Raw genomic sequence first — 12,813 nt, 5'->3', positions numbered from 1 at the left:
TGCAGATATATGGAACTGGCATTTTAAACCAGGACATCCATTCTAAATTTACTGTGCAATGTTAAGACTAGTCTAATATTTTAACTAACATGCTTTTAACTGGGTGTCATATAGTGAGCTCTGTGCTGTGTAGGCTTTCAAGCATTACCTGAAACTTGTCAAGGATTACTTTGAAATACTTGAAAAATGTAACCTTAGTGCTGCATTTGGAGCTGTTGGTTGATGGACAAAGGGCAGTCAGTTGATTTTAAGTTAATTGTTGTAATTTTCAGCCACCAACTAACCTGAACACTTGAACAGTAGATTGAAAAGTCAAGTGGAAAGTAGGAAAAATACATGCCCCTGTGTTATGAGGTAGCCACATAATCTTTTCCTTTGTGGCTGGGAATCTGGACAAGAGTTCCAATGATCACATGGATGTCTAGTTCCAGTGTAACTTCTCTCACTCATTTGTGTAAGTCAATCACATGGATGCAAAATGTTACAGTAGTCCCTCACCAATCATGGTTTTCCTAATCACAGTTTTGAGTATCCGCAACTGGGAAATTGTGACCGGTCTCGCCAACCGTGACCCGAATACCCATAGTTGGTGAGACTGGGGAGGGGTTTTGCAATTGGGGGAGGGGGGTTCAGAGGTTCAGTCCATTGATTCTTCTTGGTGACCCTGCCAGCTTAAAGTGCCTTTGAGCAATTTGAGGGGAGGGGGGGTATCAAATTTATACTCCTCTTGCTGACTCTTGGCCATTTTAGGTATTTTTTTCTTTATTTTTAGGTATTTTAGCTATTGCAATTCCCTTGCCCCCTGTTTCCCAATGGTTTTAATGCCTTACCAACACCAAATTTGCCAATCTCGGGTTTTCTAGGAACTGAGCCCTTGTGGTTGGCAAGGGATGACTGTATTATGAAATTGTTTCTGGGCTTCAGCTTCAGCACTCAGGTGATTCATAAGTTTACTGGAGCAGTGAAGCTATTATTTATTTCTCTATTACATTTTTCTCCTGTCCTTCTTCCCTTCCCTTTATCCTGTCCTTCTTCCCAAGAAGTTCAGGAGAGCATACATGTGTGCCCCCTCTCCATTTTATCCTCACAAAAACTCTAATATTATTTATTAATTATTTAAAGTATTTCTATACTGTCCAAAACTTGCGTCTCTGGGTGGTTTGCAATGTAAATAATTTAAAACATAAAATCAACTAACAATTAAAATCATTTAAAACATTAAAACACATTTAAAACCCAGTATTAAAAATTTTAAAACCATAAATCTAATCAAAAGCCTGGGTGAATAAATATGTCTTCAGTGCCTTTTTAAAAGTTGCCAGAGATGGGGAAACTCTTCTTTCAATAGCGCATTTCAAAGTCCAGGGGCAGCAACGGAGAAGGCCCATTCCCGAGTAGCCGCCAGATGGGTTAGCAGCACCCACAGACGAACCTCTCCAGATGATCTTAAAAGGCGGTGGGGCCCATGGCAAAGAAGACGTTCTCTTAAATACCCAGGGCCTAAGCTGTTTAAGGCTTTATAGGTAATAACCAGCACCTTGTATTTTGCCCAGAAATGTATCGGCAGCCAGTGTAGTTCCTTCAACACAGGAGTAATATGGTCTCTCCTAGATGACCCAGAGACCAATCTGGCTGCCACATTCTGGACCAACTGCAGTTTCTGGACTACATACAAAGGCAGCCCCATGTAGAGCACATTGCAGTAATCCAGCCTAGAGGCTATCAGCATATGTACTACCATTTTGAGGTCATTCAGCTCAAGAAACGGACGCAGCTGGCGTATCAGCCAAAGCCGATAAAAAGCACCTTTGGCCACCACCTTGGGACACCAGGGAGAGGTTCAGATCCAGAAGCACCCCCAGACTGCATACCTGTTCCTTCCAGGGGAGAGTGAACCCATCCAGATCTGGCAGATCAAAATAGTCTCCTGAGTTCTGACCCCACACAATAAGTACCTCTGTCTTATCTGGATTCAGCCTCAGTTTGTTATCCTTCATCCAGCTCATTACTGCCTCCAGGCAGGCATTTAGGGAGGTTATGCCTTCTCCCAAAGATGTTGACATGGAGAAATAGATTTAGGTATCATCAGCATATTGATAACACCCTGCACCAAATCTCCTGATGATCTCTCCCGGCGGCTTCATGTAGATGTTCAACAACATCAGAGACAATACGGAGACCTGAAGGACACCATAGGAAAGTTCAGATTTTGAAGAACAACAGTCTCCAAGAGACACCATCTGGAATCTGCCCATGAGGTAGGAGCGGAAGCACTACAAAGCAGTGCTTCCTATCCCCAGTCCCCTCAGATGTTACAGAAGGATACTATGGTCAATAGTATCAAAAGCCACCAAGAGATCCAAAAGGACCAACAGAGTCACACTCCCTCTGTCAATTCCCAATTGAAGATCATCCATCAGGCCAACCAAGGCAGTCTCCACCCCATAGCCCACCTGAGAGCCAGTTTGAAATGGGTCTAGATGATCAGTTTCCTCCAAGACCTCCTGGAGCTGGGAGGCCACCACCTTCTCCATCACTTTGCTCAGCCATGGAAGATTGCAGACAGACCTGTAATTGTTTAACTCTGAAGGATCCAAGGCGGGCTTTTTCAGAAGCAGTCTAATGATTGCCTCCTTAAGACAAGGAGGCATCCTGCCCTCCCTCAGAGAAGCATTTATGATATCTACCAGCCCCTCTACAACAGCTTCCCTGCTAGATATTATAAGCCATGTCAGCCAGGGATCAAGAGGGCAGGTGGTAGGCCACACCATTCCAAGCAACTTGTCCATATCCTCAGGGGTCACAAACTGAAACTGATCCAGGGTCACCACATAAGAGCAGCTGCTGGACACCTCAGCATCAGAATCTGTAACAATGGTGGGGTTAGAATCTGTCAGCCCGAATATGAGAGAAGGTGAAAGAACTCATCAAAAAGGTCACAAAACTCATTTAAAAGGTCACAGTGAGTAATGGTTGGTTCCAAATACTGATTCAAGGGGGAAGAGGCGCACATTAACCCCTTCACGACCCTGAACAACTCTGCCGGACGTGAAGTCGCAGATGCAATATGGAAGGAAAAGAATTGCTTCTTTGCTGCATGTATCACCTGAGCATAGATCTTCAAATGCTCTCTATGTAATAATATGTCAGACTTGAGTCGAGTCTTCCTCCAGTTGCGCTCTAGTGGTCTACCTCGCTGCTTCAGCCCCCGTAGTTCTTCCATATACGAAGGGGACAGTTTCTAAGCAGCTTGGAGAGGACACTTAGGAGCGATCATGTCCACTGCCCTGGTGAGTGAATTCCAATTCTCCACCAGAGTGTTGACAGGGTCACCAGCAGAGGCAACACTAAATCCCTCCAAGTCTTCCTGGAATCTAGTAACTTTCTTGTGCAGACCATCCTAATGGGTCCTCCGTCCCTGCGGAGGTGGAAAGTGGTCGCGAGTCCAACCTTAACCAGATAGTGGTCTGTCCATGACAATGGGGAAATCACCAGAGTACCCACCTATGGAACACCATCCTGTTCAGAGTGAAAGACCAGATCAAGCAAGTTACCAGCAATATGCATCGGTCCTGAGACCACCTGGGATAGGCCCATAGTTGTCATGGCTGCTATGAAATCCCAAGCAGACCCGGACAAATTGGTCCCAAAGTGGACATTGAAGTCCCCGAGCACCACAAGCCTGGGAGACTCCAACGCTAAGCCTGAGACCAAGTCTATCAGCTCACTTAAGGATTCCGTTGGGCAGTGGGACGATCAGTACACCAACAGAAGTCCCAGTCTATCCCTGGTCCCCAAACTTAGGTACACACATTCAGTATGTTCAGACAGTTTGACAGGGATCCTGGGAAGGGAGATATTGTTCTTATAGACCACAGCCACTCCACCTCCCTGCCCATGTCTCCTCCCCTGCTCCTCAACAGAGTACCCTGGAGGGAGAAGCTGTGACCAGACCGGGCCACCAGCCTCCCGCAACCAAGTATCTGTAATACATACCAGGTCGGCACCTTCATCCAGAATCAGATCATGGATGTTCTCGGTCTTATTCTGGGCTGACCTGGCATTACAAAGGAGAAAGACAAGGCTCTGTGGGTGGTTGGCATTGCTTTCCAAGGTCAAAGAGCTGGCATGACAGGCAGAAGGGGAAACAGCAATTAAGTTTATGATCTCCCTTTCCCTACAATGGCCTGCTGACCTGTCCAGATTACAACTTCTGTTGCCCACCACCACTGGAATAGTTGCCCCATAATCGGTGGATACACCCCTTGTCTCCCCATCTCCAGATCCAGACACATTAAGACTCAAATCACCCAGGATTTTAGACAGAAGCCGAATTAAAATACCCACCCACCTTCACACACCACGAGGGCTCCTGAGCCAAAGTGCCTGGCCCGTGCCCTTGTTATCCCCCAAAGGAGGCTCCCTCAGAGGGGCAGCCCCCTTTGGTGTTACCCCTTCAGTGGTGGGCTCACCACCATAGGAAGCATTCCTATACAAGCCCAGAGCTGGGCAGCTGACTCCAGGAACTGCTGAGTCACCCACCCCTGGCCCCAGTCCTGCACGCACTCCCCAGATGTTACCCAGAGGCAGCAGGCTGCAGCCTCACGGGGGAAGCAGATGCAGGCAGGTAGTAGCAGAAGGAGCCCACAGCATACACTCGGTCTCCCACCCAGAGCAGCACTGAAAGGGAAGCAGATGGGCTCCTCCTCTCTCCTTTTCTGGGCTTCTAGGGGACTGAGGCATAAGCAGTGTTCCTATAAAAGCTAACTGTATGAGTTAGATTAAGCTGAGAGAGAGTAATTGGACAAAGACACCCAGTAAGCTTCACATCTGAGAGAGGATTTAACCTGGTCTTCCTGACCCTGATCTTGTACTCAAGTCTAACCAATGCACCACCCTGGTTCTCTGTCCTTTATCTGCAAAAGAGAGTGCTACTGGTCTGCCTCCTGGGGCTGATGTGAAGATGAATAAGATAAGCATTATACAGCAGCTGGCATATTAGCAACATCATGTAAATGACAGAACAGTTGTGAAGCCACAGTCACTTTTTATCCAATAGAGCTGGCTTACCAGTAGCAGCTGAGAAAGCTGTCACAAAAATAAGAACCTGAAAGTGTGCATCCAATCCAAAGTTATATACTGCAGAGCTGTGTATGCAAGGCCATCTCTGTATTGGACTTCCCTGACAAAAATTCTGTCAGGGAATTGGAATGTCTCAATGCTGAAAAAATAATTTATGCAAGCATGTCCATTATCAGCATGCATCTTTCAAGGCCAGAGGAACATAGTACATGTCTAATTCTAGGGGTCTGAGTGCTTTTAACAGTGTTGTACTTAAATTTAGTTGTATTTCATGTTTAGCAGTATCCCATAGTTCAGGGACAAAGATTCATTGTTACTTATCTTGAAGCCTTCATTGCAACACTAGCTTAATTGTCTTATCTTGTGCCTTCAGTCCTTGAAGAAACTCAACCATGCCAATGTGGTGAAACTGAAAGAAGTTATCAGAGAAAATGATAATCTGTACTTTGTATTTGAATACATGAAGGAGAACCTTTATCAGTTAATGAAAGAAAGGTATGGTTTTCTAACAAACACATTCCGGTACAGATGTCTTAAAATGAAAGTATAATTAATCAATACTTTGAAACACAATCCACCAAGTACTCTTGCTGTTCTACATTCATTCATTTCAGCAAATCACAAAAAGCACATGACAAGGACAATATTTTTGAAGTTAAGTATTGTAGCAAGGGATATTTTCTAGAACCCGTGGAGATAGTGTAACCTAATTTTAATTGAATAAGAGAACAAAAAAAGTTAAACAAAGATGTATCAAACATAGTTATCATCATTATTTGCATGGCTGTCCCATTCATATTAGCATTCCAATATTCCTGCTACAGATACATGAGTGCATATAAGAAAACCACGGATGTTTCTTTTACAAACTTCTCTCTCCACTTCTATTTTCCAGGAATAAATTGTTTCCAGAATCTACCATCAGAAATATTATGTATCAGATTCTTCAAGGGCTTGCATTTATTCATAAACATGGTGAGATATATTCCACAGCCAAATTATGTTTTAATCTAGATAATGGCTCATGTCACCATTGTTTGAGCATCAGGACTGTGCCTGTGTTCATGTAGTTTCCCTCTGCCCCCTTATATGCTCCTATTCCCACCCCTACCCACTGATAATTATTGTGCCAGCTTTTTAATGGGCTCTTGCTTCTGTGCCATAAGCATCAGCTTAATCTGCAGTCACTAACAGGTGTTACTATTTACCTCCATGCCATAAAAAGTTTCATCTTCTGATCTCTGGAGATCAGGCTATTATTAAAGGCTCAGTAGTCGGTTGGCAGATCTGCTGATGACTGGCATAAAAAGTGGGAGAAAAGACTGACCAGTGATTTCTTTTCATTACAGGGTTCTTTCATAGAGACTTGAAACCTGAAAACCTCCTTTGCATGGGACCAGAACTTGTGAAAATAGCAGATTTTGGACTTGCACGGGAAATTAGGTCCAGGCCTCCCTACACAGACTATGTATCCACCAGATGGTAAAGTCTCAAGTTTTGATTGCTCTGTATGGAGCTATAACTATCTTTATTCTCAGCATGCTTGTAACTTGGAATGAGTGACTAAATAGCTACCTCAGTTCCCTTTTGTTGAACCTTCCTGTCGGGCCTTCCCTCTTGCTGCGGCGGGGGAGGCTACTCACCCGGTCGGAGGACCAAGAAGATGGAGGCAATACAGCTCTTGGGTACAGGCAAAGCCAGCTGGGACCTTACATGGTTGCCAGGGAGAGCCAGGATACCCAGGAACCTACAGACCATGGATGGGCCAGCATGGCCTAACAGGTTGTCTCCTGATGGCAAAGAGGAGAAGGTAGGGCCTCAACAGCTGAAGGAGGGAAGATGCAGGCAACTGCATTGGAAAGGGTGGAGTCAGGAGAGGGTGGTTGAGATTGCCCTGATTACAGGGCTTTATTTAAGGCTTGGATGGCCATGGAGAGATGGGAGTGATTTGGGCCTAGAGACTCCCGGTGAGGATCAGTCTTATTCCTCTCCTTGACAGCTGGTGGAGGAATAGTGTGACAATTAACCCCGTCACCAGCACTTCTGATGCCACTTCCACAGCCTATGAACAGGATCAGAGGAAGGGAGGCAGTTGAAGACTGTGATCCCAAGCCAGTGCATGACACTTTCTTCCTTGGTCCTTATGATTGGTTTATGTTTATGAGTCCTATGGATTCAATTGGTCAGCCAGCAATGACCAAAGAAGAGAACCATACAAGAGTGACTGATCTCTCTGCCCATCCCCCAAGTAAGTTAAAGCTGGATGGGTTGTTACTCAAGAAGGCATGTGCCCTGAGTGCTTTAAGAAAGCACTTTGAATCTACATTATTTTCATGCCATGCCTGGCAAAGTTATCTATTATGGATTTTGGCAATGCACCTTGGCTTCTTCTAGATGAAGGGTTCTTAGTGCTACCCAGTGTTCAGTAATAACTGGAACTGCAACTGCTTTTCCACTCTTCTTCAGAAATACCACTTTTCCTTTGTGTACATCCCACTATGCTCCATTCACACTAGAGTGGGATTGCTACCTTCTCTTTTCCCCACCACACTAATGGTTTCCAGGCATGCACAGAAAATGTTCTTAGAACTAAAATGAGGCCTGCCCTTTGTCTCAAGTGACTCTGGCTTATCTTGACATTGAAACAATTGTTGAAATAATTATTAACTAGCTGGGCCGGGCGCAGAGCATCTGTGCCTCTAGCCGCCTCCCCACGCCACCGCCTCCCCACGCCACCGTTATTTTCTCTCCCACCTCCCCCCTGCCTGACTTCTTCCTTCTCCTGTCTGCTAGCCAGCTGGCCACCATCGCCACCGTCTTCCCTGGCCACTGCTGTTTTGCCCGTCCTCTCATCCTCGTGCCCTGCTGCCCACTATCGTTTTGTCTTCTTGCTCATCCTGCTGCTGGCCGGCCGGCCGGCCACCGCCCGCAGTTTTCTTCGGCCACTGCTGCGACTTTTCCTTCTCCCACCCGTCCCATGGCTAGCCTACCCGGCAGCTCTCCAAACTTTCACGAGAGCTGCCACACATAGGATTAGCCACTGGTATGCCTTAGAGATTTAAATATATAGATATATAGATAATTTCCTGAAATAGTTTCCTCCCACTCTATCCACCCTTTACCTGCTCATGTCCCTACCCCACCATTTTCTTGTTCTTTTCCTGTCCATTGATGTATTTATTTTTATACATATATTATATTCTATACATCTTTAAATTTTTTGAAAAATATATCAGTGGGGAAGTATTACAGCACTAATAAGAAATTAATTATAAGTCATTGTTATCCGTAATTCGACTCATTCTCAATACTTACCTGTTATTGTGTTTTGATGAAAATATCTAAAAAAGCACTTAAAATTTAAAACAACAACTATGATATCTGATGGTAACTGGAAGTGTGATGGTAAAGATGCACAGAAGTTTGGAAGTGAAAAAGTGTGTGGAGAGTGTTTAAAAAAGACAGAACAGTAGCACCCAGGCATTTACATCTGAGAAGATTATGACATTGTTTCATGGCAGCACCAGAAAAAAGACAGAGGCGGGGCATAGAAGAGGCAAAGTGTATTTATGGGTGAGCAAGCTGTGTCCCCCATATTAGATTTCTGAAACAGAAAGGAGTGGACAGTTTAGGGGAGGAGATTGCTTGTTTGAGGGGGTGCTTCCCCCCCCGCCCCCCATCTCCTAGAGCCACCCTTGTGTTTCATCCTTCCCAGAAGACAGGATTTCCTGAAATGGAAATTCCATTTCCTTCCATGGAAATGGAAATGGAAGGAGCGCAGGGAAAGTGTAGGGTAATGATAGCGTGATGATCATAAAAAGCGAATGAACAGAGAGTGCCAGTTGCAGAGTGAAGCCTTGTCTGGCAGCAACCCACTGGAATGAAAGAAGACCAAACAGAAAGTCCTAGAGTAGATGATAGATGACTCCACTCTTAAACATTAGTGGAAGTGGTTTACCTGTTTGGCCAGAGTCCCGGTAATGTTGTATTGGTTCTCCTAGACCGAGAACCTGGCTACACACTACATTCACCATATGGGAGCAGGCCTACCATTTCAGAACTCTGCTTTTTGAGATCCCCATTTATTGCTCTTGTGGGCAGAGAGGTTGAGTCCTCCTGCAGTTGCTATCCAATACAAACACAATAAGCCTTTAGTTGGTGCATCTTATAAATGAACACTGCTGCTATTTGTTGTTTCCTTGTTCTTTGCTTACAGGTACAGGGCTCCTGAAGTGCTCTTGAGATCCACCAACTATAGTTCTCCCATTGATATTTGGGCTATTGGTTGCATAATGGCAGAAGTTTACATGCTCAGGCCACTCTTTCCAGGTGCCAGTGAAATTGATACTATTTTCAAGATTTGCCAAGTACTGGGGACGCCAAAAAAGGTAGCTATGAGAACTGGGTCTTTGATGTACAGGAAAAGGAGTACAACTGTGAATATGTTCTGTTCTTTCTCCCCCCGCCACCCTTTTCATTTTAATCGTGCTGGTGTTTTATTAATATAAGAGAGCCAATTTTTAGATGTCTTCAGTGTGATACTGTCAAGACAAAAGGAAACCTCAGGGTGTGCTAAAAGGAAGACATTGTATGGAAAAGCAAAATGAAAGTGTACAGTAATTACTTGGAATTAAGTCCTACTGAGTTATTGTAGATTACTCCCAAGTAAGTTTTCATAAGATTACAGCTTTAAAATGCCCCCCCTCTTTCTCTCCCTGGTTTCTGTGCTTTGCCAGCAAATCCTATGAAATGGTTTCAGTAGCATTTTCTTTTATATTCTTTACCTACTCTGTTCCTCCAAGCAGTAGTTTAACCTTTCCAGCATCTGAAACCCACTGTATACTGCAATTTAAGATCCTGTTTGTACAGGAACCTTGGTTAGGGTTAACCACAGTGCAAGTTAACAATGTGAGAAGAGGGAGCATATGTTCCCAGAATGGTTTGTTCTGCCCACTCATGTGATACTGCTGTTGTTGATGTGATCACTTATCATGGGATTAAAAAGAACTGAGTTGAGTATTATTGACTCTTGGGTGACTTCAGCCCCTGGCTTGCTCCTTGAAATGTGGAAACTAATTGTGTCAACTGACTTGCTTGCTTTCATCATCACACTAGGTTATTTTGTTATCTAACAAGGCCTTGATACACTTTTGGAAATTTTGCATATTATAGTACCAGATAACATCTCGTAGAGGGCTTGAGTAGCTGTAGAGGCATTCTTTTAATGATGAGCATATTTGCATCCCTTTCAGAATGACTGGCCTGAAGGTTACCAACTTGCAGGTGCCATGAACTTCCGGTGGCCTCAGTATGTACCAAATAACTTGAAGACTCTCATCCCTAATGCAAGCAGTGAGGCAATACAGCTCATGAGAGACATGCTGCAGTGGGACCCCAAAAAGCGGCCAACAGCAAGCCAGGTTTGCTCTTAATTCATAGACGTAACTCTACAACTCACTCCTTTGCTAGGTAGTGTACTGTCTTGCCCAGAACTAGAAGTAGCCTCCAAGCATAAAGGAAGTTTCAAAATGTCTTTTGTAGGCTTCTGATCCTGATCGTTGCTTGATCACCCTTGGATCAAGCATATCTTTGCAGCCACAGGGGCTAGAAATTTGCCTTTTCAAAACAATGTAGAGATTCTCAGGTGACTGGAATGTGCATACAACACATTTTTTTTTAATTCTGCAAAGCTTCTCTGAATATTGGGACTGACTACACTCCTAATTTGGTTTGGTTTCCGTTTGGTTTTTCCTGGTTTAAATATCAATCTCTCCATTTATTGTAGGCACTTCGATATCCTTACTTCCAGGTTGGCCATGCACTGGGCACCTCTCGCTGCGTTCAGGAGCTGGGAAAGCAACAGAGAGACCTTCCCGATAAAGCACAAGTTCACATGAAACCCATCCCGCCTACACAGCCTCCACCTAAACCACAAGTTCTCCTTTCATCCAGACCGTTCCAACCAAACCAGCCTTCCCACCCCTTGATATATCCATACAAAGCAGACTCCTCCACGAGTGACCATATAAGAGAGGACAAGCCTAGTCAGATGGTTTTGCCCAATATTCACAGCAAAATGTCTCAGCAGGTAAAAAATACTGTAATCATTGGCGAAACCTATGCCATTTAAAAAATATTCATGTCTCTTGTTCTCTTGCATTAGGCCTGGTTCACATATCCAACCAACTATAGCTTCAGTGGGGGAATGTGTCTGCTCATTCTTTGGTGTGCCTATCATGTTGCCAAAGACACTGGGTGCCCACACATGGGTATAACATTTTGGAAAGGGGATTGATGCTTAAAATCCAATGAATGTAGGCCTAGATTCTGCAGTCAATTCTCACATTTTCAGGGATATTAATTGCATTTGCCAGGCTTGTATGTGTTAGATTATATATACCTGTGTCCTGTTAAAATATTATTATACACTGATGTCTAATAGGACAAGCACTGCTTGTGCCTGGAGTCGGGAAGCAGTGGTGTCACTTTATGATATCACCATGGAGGAGAGCATCAGTTCATCTGGGCCATTAATGTAATAAAACTTCACCTCTTTGGGCCCAACATAAACTGCTCTTGGCCTCCACCCACCTTTGTCTTTTCTAGTCCTCTGTCTTTTTCTACTGCTTCACAAGCCTTTCCCATTTCCCTCTCCAAATCTGCCATCCTTTCCCTAATAATGATTGTAGTTTAGCCTTTCCCCCTGCTTTTTCTGCAGGGGGGAATGCTAAAGGTTATGAGCTTTAAACAACAACAACAAGTTCTGTATGAAAAAATAACACTCTCAGGTTGAAATTTATTATAAAATAACTATGTGGTGTTAAGGATGTAAAGAGCGTTGGCCAGGTTCTTTTATACTGTAATTTATACAGAGGTTTGCGGGCCTTCCTAATCTTCCCTTTAATAAAGGACTTACCGAGTAGAGGTGATGAAGCATATATTGTATTTCTGTTGTCAGACTACCAATTCAACACTACATACAATGTAGCCAAGTTTTGTTCAGCTGCTATCCATACTCAGTAATAAGTGTGGACTAATGCTTCTGAGTAATTTTGAGAACACGATTACAGTTAAAACAGTAATGTTTTTGCTATCTACTACTGCTTTGAAATGTATATAACCATTGCTTTTGTATATATGTACTAGTCAATGACTATAATAAAGTCTGCCTCTCCTATAAAATACACATATATTTGATTTAATCTACTTCAAATTAGTTTTCACCACAGTTGCTTTTGTGTCCAGAACTATTAATGCAACTATTTTGATCCCCTTCATAAATTTGGCTTTTGTACTATTAAATTTTTAGTAGTAATAAACATATTTTCATTTTGAATTGTAACATTAACAAAACCAGACCATAGATAGCATTCAGGGTTGCCTTCCTGAATTCTGAATTCTATACCAAAGGAAAAAAGTATGTACATTTAGTTCATGTGCATAATTTATTCATTCAACCACCAAGATTTTAATTTAATTGGAATATATTTTTGGCAAAAACTGTGATAGAAGAGAGAAAATATATGGCAAAAGGAACTAGATATCAGTCATTAGACAGTAATAGATTGATAAACCAAATATTGAAGATCCTGTCCATTTTATGCTCTTTTGACCTTTTATTCCTTCATGAAGCTTTTGGAAACCCCCCTTGTTGTCAGACTTTCTCCTGATATGCCATTGTGTTTACCCAGCAATTTGGCAGCTCTGAGCTTGACACACTCTTGTTCTGTG

General features: G+C 43.5%; 1 protein-coding gene across 12 annotated transcripts in view; it reads left to right on the top strand.

Moving 5' to 3' along the window:
- Positions 1-12,813, top strand: part of CILK1 (ciliogenesis associated kinase 1) — a 44,353-nt gene that overhangs the window by 15,766 nt on the left and 15,774 nt on the right. For 11 of the 12 annotated variants that reach the window (XR_008313934.1, XM_053286355.1, XM_053286354.1 and 8 more), the window contains 6 exons: positions 5,456-5,577; positions 5,978-6,057; positions 6,432-6,564; positions 9,299-9,470; positions 10,335-10,502; positions 10,868-11,170. Coding sequence is in view for 11 of the 12 variants with exons in the window: in XM_053286355.1 (XP_053142330.1) it covers positions 5,456-5,577; positions 5,978-6,057; positions 6,432-6,564; positions 9,299-9,470; positions 10,335-10,502; positions 10,868-11,170 (978 nt within the window). In the remaining variant the exon portion in view is untranslated. The remainder of the gene's footprint in view (positions 1-5,455; positions 5,578-5,977; positions 6,058-6,431; positions 6,565-9,298; positions 9,471-10,334; positions 10,503-10,867; positions 11,171-12,813) is intronic. The other variant, XM_053286359.1, reaches the window with a different exon arrangement.

This window comes from Hemicordylus capensis, chromosome 1 (assembly GCF_027244095.1).
Source record: "Hemicordylus capensis ecotype Gifberg chromosome 1, rHemCap1.1.pri, whole genome shotgun sequence".
NCBI classification, from domain to species: domain Eukaryota; kingdom Metazoa; phylum Chordata; class Lepidosauria; order Squamata; family Cordylidae; genus Hemicordylus; species Hemicordylus capensis.
Note: the sequence above shows the minus strand (reverse complement) of the source record. Positions and strands in the feature narration are given on the sequence as shown.